At 40.1% G+C, this 16,861-nt stretch overlaps 1 protein-coding gene across 1 annotated transcript in view; it reads right to left on the bottom strand.

Moving 5' to 3' along the window:
* Positions 1 to 132: 132 nt before the first annotated feature.
* Positions 133 to 16,861, bottom strand: part of SCML4 (Scm polycomb group protein like 4) — a 92,013-nt gene continuing 75,284 nt past the window's right edge. The window contains exons 6-7 of the mRNA XM_069077435.1: positions 6,843 to 6,988; positions 133 to 789 (exon numbers count right to left, since the gene is read on the bottom strand). Coding sequence (XP_068933536.1) covers positions 664 to 789; positions 6,843 to 6,988 — 272 coding nt within the window. The 3' untranslated portion in view covers positions 133 to 663. The remainder of the gene's footprint in view (positions 790 to 6,842; positions 6,989 to 16,861) is intronic.

Below are 16,861 nucleotides of genomic sequence, written 5' to 3'. Positions count from 1 at the left end.
TCTCCTCTCCTCTCCTCTTCTCTTCTCCCTCTCCTCTCCTCTCTCTCTCTCTCTCTTTTTTGGAAAGCAAAAGAATTCAAGTTTTCCAGATAGTGCAAGACAAAGAAGTCATTCTTGGGAGATATCTCTGAGAGCTGAACCAAGCCGACCAATACGGAAATGTCCTAGATGTTGTACATAACACTGGGCAGTACAGTTGGCACTGTTTGGAATGGCAACACTTTGTAATAAAACAGGGATTAATCACCCACCCCCCACAGTCTGCCAGGGTTGTTTTTCTTCTTTGTAAACCTCAAGATGTCTCAGAGGGTTATCATGTGCAGTGTTCTCACTTTGGGGTTACAAAAATAAGGCCTACTTTAAGAACAACAATCATATTAGGAAAGTTAAAAATAATTATTGAGATTTTTGTACCTTTTTTTGCAACTTGTTAACATGAAGCAGCCTCTTTAAAAGGCTATACTTGATTTTTTTTAAACAAAAAATGTAAAGATGCACAAATGTTAAAAAAAAAACAAAACCCAAAGTCTTTGTTTTTCTGTTTTTGTTTTTAAGGAGAAAATAATTTTGTGGTTGGAGCTGTACGTTGGTAAGGCAGCAAATTACCTTAAAGTCTACCCTTTAACATGATGTCAGCATCTGGCTTCTATGCTCTAGAGAATCTCAGAACTTGGACTGCTTGAGTTTATCGATGTGGTAGCAAAGTTTCAGTGCTGGCCCTAGTTTCAAGCCAAGGTATTTCATCATCATGTCACTCTTTAGCAGTAACAATGCATTGCCATCAATTTCCTAGTTGAGAGAGACAGACAGAAACAAAGAAGGACAGAGAAAGAGTCAGAGACAGAAAGAGAGAGGATATTTGGGAAAGGATGGTCATATTCTTGTGAATACCTTTCACATCTATTTTATTTTTATAAACATTTCTTATTCTCCCTCCCACTGCACCACCCCTAATTGAACAATAACAACAACAAAACATGAAAAATAAAGCCCTTGTAACAAATATCACAAGATATTCCCATTGGCCACTTGGAAAAATGTGTGTGTCATTTTAAGACCACCTTCTCTCTGGCAAGAGATGGGTGACATATTTCATTTTTCAGTCCTCTGAACTTGTGGTCTATCATTACATTGATAAAGAACTCTTTCAAAGATGTTTTCTTTATAAAAATGTTAATGTATAAATAGTTCTAATTCTGTTCATTTTACTCTACATCAGTTCATGGAATTCTTCTCAGTTTCTTCTGAAACTATCTATTCCATCATTTCTTATGGTACAATAATATTCTATTACATTCACAACAATTAATTTGTTTATTCATTTTAAAATAGGTGGGCAGCCCTTTAGTTTTTAGTTTGGGGCTATTGTGAAAAGAGCTACTATAAATATATTTGTATACATAGCTCCTTTTTCTCTTTTTTTTTTGATAGGACAGACACAGAGAAGGACAAAGTATATGCACAGATATAGAGGGTATGCCTGGTCATGGTATTACTACATCGAAGGATATGAACAGTTTAGTAATTTGGGGGGCATTGTTCCAAATTGCTTAGACTTGTGAATTTTAGGGCCAAAGCTGACTTAAAATATACTGAACTTTTTAAGAAGGTAGGTTGCATTTTCCTTGTCAAATAACCACTTCTATCTTTTCCCAAGTTACATTTGTAGGGGAATTGCCAAGTACCAAGGCCTATCACTAGAAAAATGACCTTGTACATTAGAAATCTAAGGATAATAATGACTAATATTTACTTAGTGTTTTATAGTATAAAGGTCCTTTTAAAGGTGACATCTTTTACCTACGGTGACTTGAAGAAAAACCAATCAATATACCCTGATTTTGAAAGCAAAGGTTACCTGGATATGTGACTGTGTTTCTCTCAGGATTGCTTTGTCCTTTTTCTGTTTTCCAAGAAATACATAAACATGTGTGTGTATATATAATGTGTGTTTGTGTGTCCATATATTTTCCAAATATATTCCATATATTCTCTATATATGTATATATGGATACACACACACACACACACACACACACATATATATATATATATGTTTCAGTCACATCCAACTCTTTTTTACCTCATTTGGAGTTTTCTTGGCAAAGACAGTGGAGTGGTTTGCCATTTCCTTCTCCAGCTCATTTTACAGATGAGGAAACTGAGGCAAACAGAGGTTAATGACTCACCTATGGTCACACACCTAGTAAGCGTCTAAGGCTGGATTTGAATTCAGATCTTCCTGATTCTAGGACTGGTGCTCTATCCACTGCTCCATGTAGCTGTCATCTATATCTAAATCAATATTGATAGCTAGAACTATATCTGTGCTGTGCATATTTATATGTATGTGTTTATGTATTATGTATGTGTGTATATGTGTGTGTGTCTGTACATATAGTAGGCTTGTCAGGTCAGAATAAATGTTCAAGTCTATAGTTGAGTACTTAAACATATACTTAAGAAGCATCTTTTCTCCCTCTTGCCTGGAAAGAGTGCTGGATTTGGAGTCAGAAGACACAGGTTCAAATCCTGGCAATGTCATTTTCTATGTGTGTCACCTTGAGAAAATAATTTCACTTTTCTGGGTCTCAGTTTCCTTGTGTGTAAAAGTAGGGACTTGTATTAGATGGTCTCCAAAGTCTCTTACAGCTCTAAATCTATGATTGGGATATTTTTAGAAAGTTCATCTTTAAATGTTGTATATGTGTATAGTTTTGTTTTCAGAGGTGCTTTCCCATGGAAAGAGTACAGAATTTAAAGGAAAAGTGCTTGGGTTTGAATTCCTCCTCTGCCTCTTACCTGGACTACTTACTTCCCCTTTCTGACATGAGGCAATTTCCTCATGAAGGCATTGAATTACATGATCTCTAAGGTCTAAATCTTAGGATCACTTATGCTCTCTTGACCTTCATGAATGAGTCAATGATTTGACCAAGGGTCTGGGTAGACAAGTGAGAGACAAAGAACTCTACAATGAAACTGAATAATAATTTATTAAGCACCTACTATGTTTCAGGCACTATTCTAAGTGATGGGAATGCAAAGATAAAAAAGCAAAGTCTCTACCCACATTCTACTGGCTACCATTCTCTTCCGGTGTGTTTTGGGTCCAGGCTAATCTTCTCATTGCCTATGTCCCCTTGTTGAAGGAATTGGAGAAAACAACATCCCTATTCCTGAGTGAGGACTCAGGAAATTTAATCTCTGTTGTGTTCCCAAAACCACGTCCCCATACTCCAACCTCTGTGTCCCTAGGAATAAGATATGACATCCATCATTTCCTAAAATATGTGAACAAAACCAGATCTGAGGTTTTGCAACTTCCTTCCCCCATGTGCCATTCATTCCCTGGGCCTCTTGTGATTTTTTTTTTCCCTAAAAATTTCAACCCTAACTTTAGTTGATTGCCAATGTGGTAATTGCACCCAGTGAGAGGTTTCAGGTGCCTTCTGGTCCTGTCAATAACTACACACAAATTATTCACCTGCTTCTTCCTAGAATTTAGTGCAGGCAATTACAGGGCTACAGTTAATACGCTAATCACCAGTGGTACTTGGGTTAATCCCATTTTGCTAAGAAAGGCACGGAACTCCTGGAGATATATTTAATTCATGAGTTTAATTCAATTGGGCGTCTTTAGCCTCTTCTCAAGTCAGTTTAGATACCCATACTGTATATTTCCCAGAACCATAGACACAATATTGATGTAAGTTATATGGGCTTCAAGAAGGGGAATGATTACTGTTCATTAACTGTGAGGAAGAGTAACAAGCCTCCCCTTCTCCTTGAATTGGGGGCCAGCCCTAGGCAGAATTCTGGAGCAGGTCAAGACTGTCTTTGTTCCCTCTTTCCCTTTAATTGTCCTTCCCTGTACCCCCCTTTCCTCTTCCAGGGGTGGCCTCAAGGCCTGGGACCCTGTCCTAACCTACTAAAGCCAGGGTCTCCCACTGGGATAAGCCTTGCCTGGATAGAACTAGATGGTCATCTGGGATTCTCCACTAACCTCTAACCGTAACTTAGCATTTCTTCCAATTATTTAAAAACATTCAGAGATGTCCACAGACTTCACTGTCTTTGGGGGTTCAGGATACAAAAAAAATAAGAAACACTACTCTATTTTTTTTTGTTTTTGCTTTTTGGAGGGCAATTGGGGTTAAGTAACTTGCCCAAGGTCACACGGCTAGGTTTTTGAATGTGTGTGTGTTAAGTGTCTGAGGCCAGATTTCAACTCAGGTCCTCCTGACCCCAGGGCCGGCACTGTCCTCACTGCTCCACCTAGCCGCCCCTGAATCACTACTTTAAATGGTGGCTTTTCCTCATGCATTTAAAACATTCTTTGATTTGTAAAAAATTGGTGTTTCCTAGAATACATCTACTAAACATGAGATGTGACTACAAAGGAATATGAATGATTTTAAACAAACATCCTCAAACTTAGAAATATAAACAACCATTGACCCCTTCAATAATCTTGTGAGGCTCGACATTTGTTTCAATGATGCTGTCATTATTTAGAATGCTTTTGGAATTTCTTTTGAGCCAACTGGGACATGTTCTTTTTTTTCGACTTTTTTTTTGGAGTGCAATTGGGGTTAAATGACTTGCTTAAGGTCACACGGCTAGTTTTTGTGTTAAATGTCTGAGGCCAGATTTGAACTCAGGTCCTCCTGACTCCAGGGCTGATGCCCTACTCACTGTACCACCTAGCCTCCCCCTGGGACATTCTTACGGATATAAAACTTCAATGGTTAATCAATTTGACAATAGATTTGATTTTTTTTGTTACAATCAAAAGTCACTCAAAGACAAGTAGGAATAAGGAAGTGCAAAACTAAGTACCTAGCTTCCCAAGGGGACTACTGTAAAGGGGTAGTGAGGTGCAGTGGATAGAGCACCAGCCCTGATGGTAGGAGGACCTGAGCTCATTTGGCCTCAGACACTTAATAGCTTGTAACCTTGGGTAAGCTTCTCCCCCCTCAAAATAAAGGGGACAGCATTTATTTGGATGAGTAAGTTCTGGGATGTTTACTTAGAAGGACAACATTAGGGGTGGCTAGGTGGTGCAGTGAATATAGCACCAGCCCTGGAGTCAGGAGGACCTGAGTTCAAATCCAGCCTCAGACACTTAACACTTACTGGCAGTGTGACCTTGGGCAAATCACTTAACCCCAATTGCCCTGCCCTCCAAAAAGGAAAAAAAAAAAGGACAACATTAGTAACATTGCTTTATGGTCACATAAAGGCAGGTAGGCCTGTAACATAGAATGTTATGCCCTCCGAGATGCTGGACACTGCAGTGGTGTGATCCTTGGTCTCAACCAAGCTCCTCGTGGATACTCTGTAATGACAGAGCTGAGGATGGCAATGCTCTTGGTAGAGAAAAGGATAGAGAAGATTGAAGTAGTATTGGGAGGCAGGGCAAGGTGTGTGTGTGTGTGGAGGGGGCATTTATACTGTTCATATTCTTCAGACCCTTTCTGAATGAGGATAGAGCCAATAGATAGAAATAATAATTGCATGAACTTTTAGATTATTTTACAAATGAAAAAAATGTGAATAAGATTCAGGTGTCAGTAGAGAAATTAACTTTCTTCTCTCCTCTCTCTCACCACCACCCCTGCCCCTGCTACCTCAGACACCCAATACAATGCCTGTTTCTATATACAGATGTGGCTATTGTGTTATTATCCAGGCTGCCCAATCATTCTACTGAGATTTCCTTTTCCAGGGTACATAATAGGGAAGCTTTCCTTGCCTATAGCAACTAGAGGGCAAGTGCATAGGGGTGGAGGTGGGCTTGTCACATTCTCAATGCCCATTAAGACATTCTGAATGCCCATTGTCTGACCCTCCTTCTAATCCTCTACTAAATGAACCTATTTACCATAAGATGTTTCCAGGGATAGAGTAAAAACAAATTACGTGTTATACTGGAAGATGACATAGCAGGTTAACAAGATAGTTGAGTGTGAATCCAACTCTTGGCCTTGGGGAATCTCAGGGCATTTTAAAAACTGTGTCTCATTTGTTTTGGTTGAGCCTGGGAATTCAAATGGCTATCTCAGGTCTCTCTTTAACCTGAGGTCAATGATCCTGACCCATAGTCATGAGTAATAACAGGTCAACAAGGGTTTAGAGACCAAAAGTGCTAAGCAGTAACTCAAATTTCAGACCCCATGCACCATGGGAGTGTTGAGACCTGAGACTTAAGAATTTCCTTGATCCTTTTTGTGGGAGTGGGCCCCCCGATGCTGGGGGCAGGAAGGGTTACATTTTCTAGGAAAGGTCCTTACTGGATATCCCTCTTGACTGGTGAGTTCTCAAATTAGCAATATACCAGACAGACTAGCTACCACTTCACTTAGGGAAAAAAAAAAACAGACCTAAACTGGCCTACCCAATAAATGTCAAAACCAGGTAATACGTGGGACAAATGAAATGCTATTTCTGAAGCATAAATAACAGAAGTGGTTGTAGGATCTTAGATCCAGAGCAAGAAGGGACCTTATAGGCCTGCTGGTCCAGCTTTTTCATTTTACAGCCAAGGAAACTGAGGCCTAGAGAGGTTAAGTGACTTCTCCTAGATCATACTGGTAATAAGCACAAGAGGCAAGATTTGAACTCTGCTCTTCTGGAGAAAGCTTCCTTCTCTCCTTGGGTAATGGAGAGTAGGCAAGTGCTCTTTTCACTGTATCTCCCTAATTTTGTTCAGATAGAGGGGCGCAAGGTGCTGTTCATTTGGTCCACCTTAACAAGTCAGTGCCATCTGTATGTTTATCTCAGACCCCTCACATCCCAACCCCTGGTCCCATTCCCCAGGGCCCATGACATCTACATACATGTTTTCTGAAGAGCTCCACGTGAGGTCCTAAGGCCTGAGGGTCAGCATCCTTCACAAACCAGACTACATCTTCCACAGTCCAGGTGGAGGGATTCTTGCTGGTAGGTCGGGCTGCATCTTGGCCATCTGGAGAAGGACTTGAGGCTAAACGGGGATGAACAAATAGAAGAAAAGCACAAGGGGCTCTTAGAAAATGGGCCTGGGGTCTGCCACTCAGAGACACTGATGGCTACTATCTGGTTTAACCTGGGCTTTAGTCTGGGAGAAGGGGGAAAGAATTCTCCTAATTAATCAGAACACAGGACCCCAAGAGGGGGGTGTGTGTGTGCATGTGTGCGTGTGTGTGTGTATCTGTGTGTGCATGTTGGATGGGGAGTGGAGGTAAGGAAGGTGGTATGGGGGGATAAAGAGAGACATGTTCTCTTGCTGGGCAAGAGAAAAGCTGCAAGTTTCATTCTTCTATCCCTACCGAGCCCATTGCAGAACAGTAAGGAAGGTATCTGAAGTCATGCTGGCTCTGGTGTCATCAGATCTGAATCCAAATATCACCTCTGCCACTTATCTGTGTGGTCTTAACATGCCTGAGACTCAGTTTCCTCTTCTGTAAAATGAGATTGGACTAGAAAGTCCCCTAAGTCCCCTTCCATTCTTAAGTCTACAACTCTAAGATCCCATCTGGAGACCAAACTTTCTACTCTCTCTAGGCCATAAAATGGAAGAAAGGAAGAAACAGGGGTTGGAAGATTATTTTTTCTGTACTAGCTGATATCCTTGGTGTTTAAAATAACCTTTCCGCTTAGTTGTTCAGTCATTTCAGTCATGTCTGATTCTTCATGACCCCATTTGGGGTTTTCTTAGCAGGTATTTGGAGTAATTTGCCATTTCCTTCTCCATTTCATTTAACAGATGAGAAAACTGAGGCAGAAAAACTGATGAGAAAACAGGATTAAGAGACTTGCCCAGGGTCACATGGCTAGTAAGTGTCTGAGGCTAGATTTGAACTCAGGAAGATGAGTCTTCCTGACTTCAGGCCCAGCGCTCTATCCACTGCAGTGACACCTAGCCGCCCTTTTCTGTTTAATATCCTTTTTTTTTTTTAAAGCAATCAGGGTTAAGTAACTTGCTCAAGGTTACATGGCCAGGTGTTTCTGGGTGGGTGCTAAGTGTCTGAGCCTGGATTTGATCCCCAGGTCATGCTGACACTGGGGCTGGTGCTCTTACTCACTGTGCTACCTGGCCGCCCCTGTTCAATATCCTTTTAATCCTAGTCTGTCCATGAGCTGAAGACCCTTGATGAACAGTCTACTTGTTGACCTGCTAAGAAGTGCTAAGATAAACACTGAAAATGTGATTTTTTTAATACTGTGACGGTAGGATGATTTAAGGTCACTTCAGCCCACACTAGCTTTAAATCAAAACAATAATGACACTGCAAAGCGATGGTACATTTATGTCTTTATTCTTGGTCTCTGCAGAAGGATGAATCTTCAACATTACATCCATGTAAACCAATGTAAGGACATGGGGTTTATCACCCACGACAGGTATCACCCAGTCTAGGGAACCGGAGAGCCCATCTTTACATCACACCAAGACAAAACAAAAACAAACAAAAAAAACCCTTGCATTGCAAAAGACTTATATTGACTCAACCCTCCTGACTCCTGTCAGTACTAACTGGTTTATAACGAATAAGCCTACCAGCTCTAAGGACATAGTAGGTGTGTAAAGTGCTACAGCTGGCAGAGGAAGGGAGAACACAGGAATATGGAGAATTTCTATAAAAGATATTGCAAAAGATGAGAGTGGAAAATTAAAAAGTGGCCCCAGGACCCCCAGAGATCTCCAAAGAAGCATAATCAAATCCAAAACTTTCTTGCACTGTACTACAATGGCTCTTGAAGGTCATAGCATCTATAAATAGAAAGGACCTTAGAAAACATCTAGTTCAACTCCTCCTTTTACAGATGGGGAAACTGAACTCAGCTCAAACTCTCTCCCCAACTCTACATTTTAGAACCCTTAATTTCCTTTAAGCTAAGCCCAAGTACCATCTCTTACAAGAGACGTTTCCTGATCTCCCCAGTTGCTAGTGCCTCTTCCTTCTCACTCAAATAACCTTCTATTTTTATATAGCTTGTCCAAAAAGTCTTAATGCAGTTTCAAGCTTTTAATTTTTGGTTTTAATTTTAAGCTTAATTTTTAAGTTTTAAGCAGGTTAATTATATATATATATATATATATATATATATAATCTTGTCTTTCAAGATGGTGCATAAATCCTAGCAAAGCAGGGACTACTCCATTTTTGCCTTCTTTTCCCCAGTGTCTGAGCAAGTCACTTAAACTCAATGCTTTGGCCAATTCTCTAAGATTGTAAGTTGCAGAAAAGTCCCTGAGCTATGTTGATAAAGGGAGTTTCTTCACTGGAGAGTTCCCCATAGCAGTGAAATTTAGTCCCTTCTAGTGCCTGGTAGAGAATAGATACTTGATGGTAGCTAGGTGGTTGAGTGGATGTAGTGGCTAATTTGGAAGGAGAAAAACCTGAATTTGAGCCCAAGTTCAGCATATTCCTAGCTGTGTGACTCTGGGCAAGCCACATAACCATTATTGACTTTGGTTTCTTCATCTGTAAAATGCAGATAATAATAGTACCTATCTCTTAGGATTGTTGAAACTTGTATGCAACAAAGGGTGGAAGGAAGGAAGGAAAGGAAGGAAGGAGAAAAGGAAAGAAGGAAGAAGGGAAGGAAAGGAAGGATTTACCAAGTGCCTACTATGTGCCAGGCACTGTGCTGAGCATTTTACAATTATTTCATTTGATCCTCAAAACAACCTTGAGAGGAAGGTGCTATTAGACTTGAGGAATCTAAGGCAGACCAAGGTTGAGTGACTTGACCAGAGTCACATAGCTAGTAAATATCTGGGGCCATATTTGAATTTGCCTCTTCCCGGATGGGGCCCCTCTCTAGAGCACAGGATGAGAGGAGGCTTAAAGTAGTGTGGTCGATGGATGAGACAGAACCCACATAGTAGGGAGAAGAGACAGGCAGTAGAAGCCCAGCCCTTACCCAGTGTTAATGGCCCCATTATTTTCTGAACCAACCAGACTGTAAACCTGTGAGTCATATTTGACTTATCTCTTTCCTTACCACCACCCCCAACTCTTTCCTACACAATCAGCTGCTAAGATCTATTTTACCTTCACGATGTACCATGAATTCCATTCTAAAACACACATACCCTCTTTCCCTCTAGCTCATACGGCTACTACACATCAGGTATGTGAAGGGGAATAACATGAAATATGGATAGAAAGGAAGGCTGGAGCCAGATTGTGAGAAGCTTTAAAAGCCAAATAGAGTTTGTATTTTATCTAAGGGGTAACAGGGAACCACTGGAGCTTTTCAAGCAAAGTGACGTGGTGAAAACACTGCTTTCAGAATATCAGTTTGGCAGTTGTCTGGAAGATAGATTAGAGGTAAGAAACTTGAGGCAGAGAAACCAATTAGGAGTCTATTGCAATAATTCAGGTGATGGGTGATTGAGGATTTGAAGTAGGGAAGGTTTCCATGAGAGTGGAGAGAAAGGGATGGATTTAGGAAATGTTGTAGAGATAAAAGACTTGGCAATTGTTTGGGTATATGGGGGTGATGGAGAGTAAAGAGCTAGGATAACTATGAGGTTGAAAACTTAGGTGACAGGGTTGGGATTCCCTGGACGGAGATAAGGAAGGATGGTGGGAGGGGTAACAAGTTTTATTTTGAATCTAATGCATGTACTCAAAATTATTTTTAATTTATTTTGTATATTTGTACTTAACAAGAGGCATGTTGTTTTCCCCTGTAGAATTTGAACTCTCTAGTGAATAAAAAAACTGGTTTTGGAGTAAGGTAGTTGTTGTTAAGTCCTGTCTGACTCTTTATGATCTGTGGACCATGCATGTCAATACTGTCCATGGGGCTTTCTTGGCAAAGATATTGGAGTGGTTTGACATTTCCTTCTCCAGTGGATTAAGGTAAACAGAGGTCATGTGACTTGCTCAAGGTCACACAGCTATTAAGTGCCTGAGTCGGATTATGAACTCAGGTCTATCCTGACTCTAGGCCCAGTGCTCTATTCACTGTGGTACCTACCTGTCTCCAGAGTCAGATAGACCTGGATTCAAATCGCACCTCTGACCTACATTGGATTTGTAACCCTAGGCAAGTCAATGCCCCCAGGCAACTCTCTAGATTTATAAATTTCATGATATATGCAGATCTGCATTGGTAAAATTTTCCTCACTGGCAACAGCTCATACCAATGAAATCACAGGTTCAATTAAAAAAAAAATAGCCAATAGGCTAAATGCCCAATATCCAGTCACTAAATAGGCAATCTTATAAGCAGGGAATCGTTCTTGTTTTACAGATAGAAAAATGAAGGCACTGAGCATTGATGAAATGAACACTCCCAGATTACCTGTGGAGTGTTTGGGTTCAAATTTCAGAGTTCCTATGTCTCTTTCTTAGTCCGTGGAGTCACAACAATTTTCTATTGTCCTAGTTTCTCTTCTTTGTTGTTTGTCCTTTGTTCACGAAGAGGACCAAGACACCAGGAAGGTGATGTCATGCCTCACCAGTGAATTGGATTACAGTGAGGCCGGGCTATGTTACTAGCCTCACTTTCTTCTCTAGAGCCATCTTGCTCCAGTGGCAAGATATATATCAGGATGACTGGAGATGTTCCAGATGTCTCTTCCTTATAAAGTATTTGAAAAACACACAGGACCCCATTAATGCTGGGGAAAACAGACCCTTTGCTTTCCTTTCACTACATGTGTGCCCTATCACTGAGATAGAGATTTCATATGCTAAAAAGTCTTCCTTCCAGTTTTCTGTGGGATGTGGATGAGAGAAGGTGTTCTGCACTAGAACATTCTCTTGGAAAATCTTTAATGCATCACAAAGCCATCTGAATGCCATTGTGTTCGAAGACATCTGTACTCAACAAGAGGATTAGGAATCAAGTAAATCACATTTGTCAAATACTTTTGAATCTTTCTTCATCATAGCATTTGAATTAATGAGGATAATAGGTGCTCCGATTAGAAAAGACTGGGAGTCTTCGGTGCCATTAATGCTTTTGTAGCTGTCAAGATTGGGGTTGAGTATAGCGTCCGCTTTTTGGCACGAATAAAGAAAAATGAAGATAAATGAACAGGTGAGTCTATGGAAAGCAAGGATTCTTTTTAGCAAGCTCAGGGAGCTGATTTCCCATAGTACCTCAGCTGCTTGGAAAGAAAAAGAAAAGCTCATTTTTAAGAAAGAGACTCCAGAACCAGTCAAAATTAAGAGGAAATAGAAAATTAGATCCTGGAGTGTAGTAGGGTCAGAAATCTGTAGAACTACAAGAGACTTCTCTCATCATCCTTCTTGATCTCTCTGTAACACGTTGACCTCCTCTTCCTTATTGGGTTCTCAAGGTACCACTGTCTCCTGGTTTTCATCTTACCTAGTTAGTTTATTTTTCTCCATTTCCTTTGCTCTCCTTTGATGCACATTATCCATGCAATACCTCCCATGTGTGGGCCCTGTCTTGGATCCTCTCTTTTATCTCTATACTCTTTCTTAATGATCTATCAACTTTGAAGATGACTCCTAAATGTGTGTATGCACATATACACATGTATGTATATATGTATGTATATGTATGTGTATGTATAACCAATCCTCATTGCTCTCCTGGGTTCCAGTCCCATATCACCAAGCCACCTGTTGGACATCATTTGAAGCATCTTAAACTCAACATATACAAAATAAAACTCATTATCTTGTCTTGTCTAAACTTGTCCTTGCCCTAACTCCTCAATTTCCAATAAAAGTAGCACTGCTCTTTCAGTCACCCAGGTTGGCAACCTCACCTCTTCATTTTCACTCACCCCACCCACCCTTATTTATCCAACAAGTTCCCAAGTCTTTCTAATCCTCCTTCTCCTCACTCAGATTGTCACCAACCAAGTTCAGGGAATACATAATCAACCCTTACCTAAGCAATTAAAAGCACTTTGAATTTGGTCTCCTTGCTTCCAGTGTCTCCCCCTCCCCCAATTCCAACCCATCCCCCACACTACAAAAGCACAGATCTGATCATTTTACAACACTACTCAAAAAGTTTCAGTCACTCCCTATTGTCTCTAGGATAAAATATGAGTTCTATTTGGCATTTAAAGTCCTTCACAATCCAGCTCTAACCTGTTTCCAGATTGATTTCATACTCCTCTCTCACATGCTCTGTGCTCCAAGACAAACTGGTTCACTTGCTTTCCATACACGACATTCCAGTGCCTATTTCTATACTTTTGCCCAGACCGTCTGGGCTCCTCCTCACCTTTTGGAATCCCTAGCTCCCTCCCTGTCCCATCTCCAGGTGCACTTCCTATATGAAGATCTTTCCTGGTTCCTCTACTTTTCAGCACAACCCTAACTTCCTCCGGTTATATTGTATTTACTTATTGGGGTATATTTTGTTTTCCCTTGCAGAATTTAAACCCTGGACAGGGATACTCTCATGTTTCATCTTAGTGTCAGAATGCTGGGCCTAGAGTAAGGAAGACCTTGGTTCAAATCTGGCCTCAGATATTTATTAACTGTAGGACCCTAGGCAAGTGACTTAACCTCTGTTTGCCTCAATTTCCTTAACAGTAAAATGAGGATAATAATAACACCCACCTTTGCAGGGTTGTTGTGAAGATTAAATGAGATAATATTTATAAAACACTTAGTATAGTACCTGGCACATAGTAGGTTCTATAAAATGTTAATTAGTAAGAGCATCTTTAGCACAGTGACTGCCTGTAATATCACTTGCAAGTCAGGACATCACCTTCCTGATTCAAGGTCCTCTTTGAGAATGAAGGACAAACAACAAAAGCCTGGAACATAGTAGGGGCCTAATCAATGCTTGTCAAATTGTACAAGTTATCTAGTCATTTTAGAAATGAGAAAATTGGGGCCTCAGAGTGAATTAGTATCAGAACTCTATCTAGAATCTACTTCTTTTGATTTCCAAGCTGGTTGTTGAGATTGCTCTAACCAGTAACCAAGCATGTACTTTTACTGCCTATAAAACATTCCATGAAAACTTTTGTTAGGTAGATGAGGCAAGAGGGAAAGTGGTCATGGATGGGACCCATGTCTAGTGGCCTAGCAACATGGACCTTCTGTGGGGATGGGGGTGGGTCACACAGTTGCACTATGCAAAGACCAGCAGCACACACAAATTACATGTTAAGATTTGCCCAGGATTTAACAGCAGCCCATAAACCAGCTTCAGGAAGAAGAAAAATGGACTCGCCCAACGGCAAGTTTGTAAAACCTTTGCAGTGGTCTGTGCTTATAAAGATAATAAATAAACTACATGGACTGGCTGCTGCAAAGGTGTCAGGGAGATCTATGAATTCAGCCTGGCATCTCCAGGACAGGCAAATTTAATAGGTTAGCAAGAACACATGACAGATGTGAAAAAAATGGAGTGTCGAAGCCTGGTGAAACATGCAAACTGTTTGACAAATGCCTTTGTGAAAATGCCAGCATTTCTCATGGTGTGGAGTGCTTTGTAAGTAGTGATGTCCTTTCCCTGGATACAGCCCAAAAGCCTATGAAAAATGAGACCCAGTTGTGAATGGAGGTATAATGAAATGTTTTTGTAGAGCTGAAATAATAATTCCCAGGAACAGAATTGCCTTGAATCTAGTTTTTAAATAATCCAGTACATTTTTACATGTGTGCACACTCTGTCTCTGTCTCTCTGCCTTTCGCACACCCATGTGAAGACTCAATAAATCCCCTCATGTATATCATGAATCGGGACATGTTTTCAGCTCACATCGAAAAATGGGGGGATGGGAAACTGCTGGACTGGGAATAAGGGGTCATCATCACCATCATCACATATGGCATTCAACTAGCACTTTAAGACTTACAAAGCACTTCACATTTAGAATTTCATTTGATCCTCATAACAACCCTGGAAGGTGGATATCATTATTATTCCTTTTTTTATAGATAAGAAAACTGAGGCTCAGTTTGCCCAAAGAGACACAGTTAATAAGTGTCTGGGGCAGAATTCAGACCTAGGGCTTCTTAATTCCAAGTCAAGAACTTTTTGTACTATACCATATGTTTCTTGGGTTCTGCTGTTGCACTCACCACTAACTAGAGCATGAGCTGAGTCAAGGCCTTGTTTCTCTAGGTCTCAATTTTCTCATTTGTAAAATGGAGACACTAATAATTTTTTTTTTTGCCTTGTAGTTTCTTGCAAGGATTAAATGAGATAATAATACCTGGCATTTACGCACCACTCCAAAGCAAGTAAAGCTCTCCTCTCCTTTCCTCTCCTCTCCTCTTGTCTCTCCTTCTCTCTCTCTCCTCCTTCTCCTTTTCCTTTTCCTTCTCCTTCTCCTTCTCCCTCTCCTCTTCTCTTCTCTTTCTCTCTCTTCTCTCTTTTTTCTGTCTTCTCTTATCTCCTCCTTCTCTTTCTCCCTTTCTCTCTTTTCTTCTCTTCTCTTCTCTCTTATCTGCTCTCCTCTTTCTCTTCTCTTGCTCTCTCTCCTTTATTTATATGCACATACATGTATATAATGTATGCACACACAAACATATTCACATGTATATATACATGTATATATTTATACACGTACATACACATATATCTCATCTCATTTGAGCCTCAAGAAAAAGATGTGAGGAAAATATGAAAGGTATCATCCCCACTTTACAGATGAGGAAAATTAATACTCAGAGAAGATAAATAACTGTCTATGCCTATTAAGTGGTCTTGAATGGTCTAAGATGGGTCTTGAACCCAGGTTTTCCCAACTTCAAGTGTGTTACTTTATCTACCATGCCACCCTGCCTCTTTGAAAGCAGATAGATAGCATTTATATTTATAATTATATATAATGCATGATATAATATCTAATATATGGCATATATTATATAATATATGATATTATGTATCATGCAAGAAATAACATAATGTATCATATATTATAGTTACATTGCATTTATATGTTCTAAGATTTGCAAAATGCTTTACAAATATCATATCATTCAATCCTAACAATAACCCTGGGAGGTTGGCACTATTATTATCCCCATTTTACAAATGAGGTAACTTAGACTAAATGACTTGTTCAGTCTGAGGCTGCATTTGAACTCAGATCTTCCTGACTCTAGGCCTAGCACTGTATCCACTGTGACACCCAGCTGCTTCAGATATGAAATATTTTGAAAAATATGAAGTGTTACTTTTTTTTTTGCTCACTTGCTTGTTTGACCCCATTTGGAGTTTTCTTGGCAGAGATAATAGGGTGGTTTGCCATTTTCCTTCTCTAGTTCATTTTATAGATGAGGAAACTGAGGCCACAGGATTAAATGCCTTGATCAGGGTCACATAGCTAGTGTCTTAGGACAGATTTGAACTCAGCAGATGAATCTTCCTCACACCAGGTCCAGAAGTGTTACATAAATTTGAGGTACATAGTGTCATCTCTTTATAATTTATGAACACTTGACTTATAAGTCAGTGGAAAGCCTGACTAGAATAGCAGGTTTGTAGTCAGAAGTCCTGAGTCTGAATTCTACCATTACTTAATACTTGTGTGACCTTAGATAAGTCAGTTCACCAATTTGGGCTCCAGTTTCCCCATCTGTCAAATGAGGGGCTTAGACTATAGGGTCTTCAAAGTTCCTTTTAGTTCAAAAGGTACCAATGTCCTATATATGCGAACAACAGTGGGAGTAATGGTGAGTTCCCCTTCCCAGAACTTTTGATGTATCATAGGGTCATTGGTGTAGAGTCAGAAATGGCCAAAGCCCAGGGAGGAGAAGTGACTTCTTTAAGGTCATGAAAGTATATAAGTCAGTCAGTCAATAATAATTCATTAAGCACCTACTATTTGTCAAGCACTGTGCTAAGTGATGGGGAAAGAAAGAAAGAAAGAAAGAAAGAAAGAAAGAAAGAAAGAAAGAA

The sequence above is a fragment of the Petaurus breviceps genome, unplaced genomic scaffold (assembly GCF_028583685.1).
Source record: "Petaurus breviceps papuanus isolate PSGF00001 unplaced genomic scaffold, PetGlider_PUasm1.0 90977, whole genome shotgun sequence".
In the NCBI taxonomy this organism is placed as follows: Eukaryota; Metazoa; Chordata; class Mammalia; order Diprotodontia; family Petauridae; genus Petaurus; species Petaurus breviceps.
Note: the sequence above shows the minus strand (reverse complement) of the source record. Positions and strands in the feature narration are given on the sequence as shown.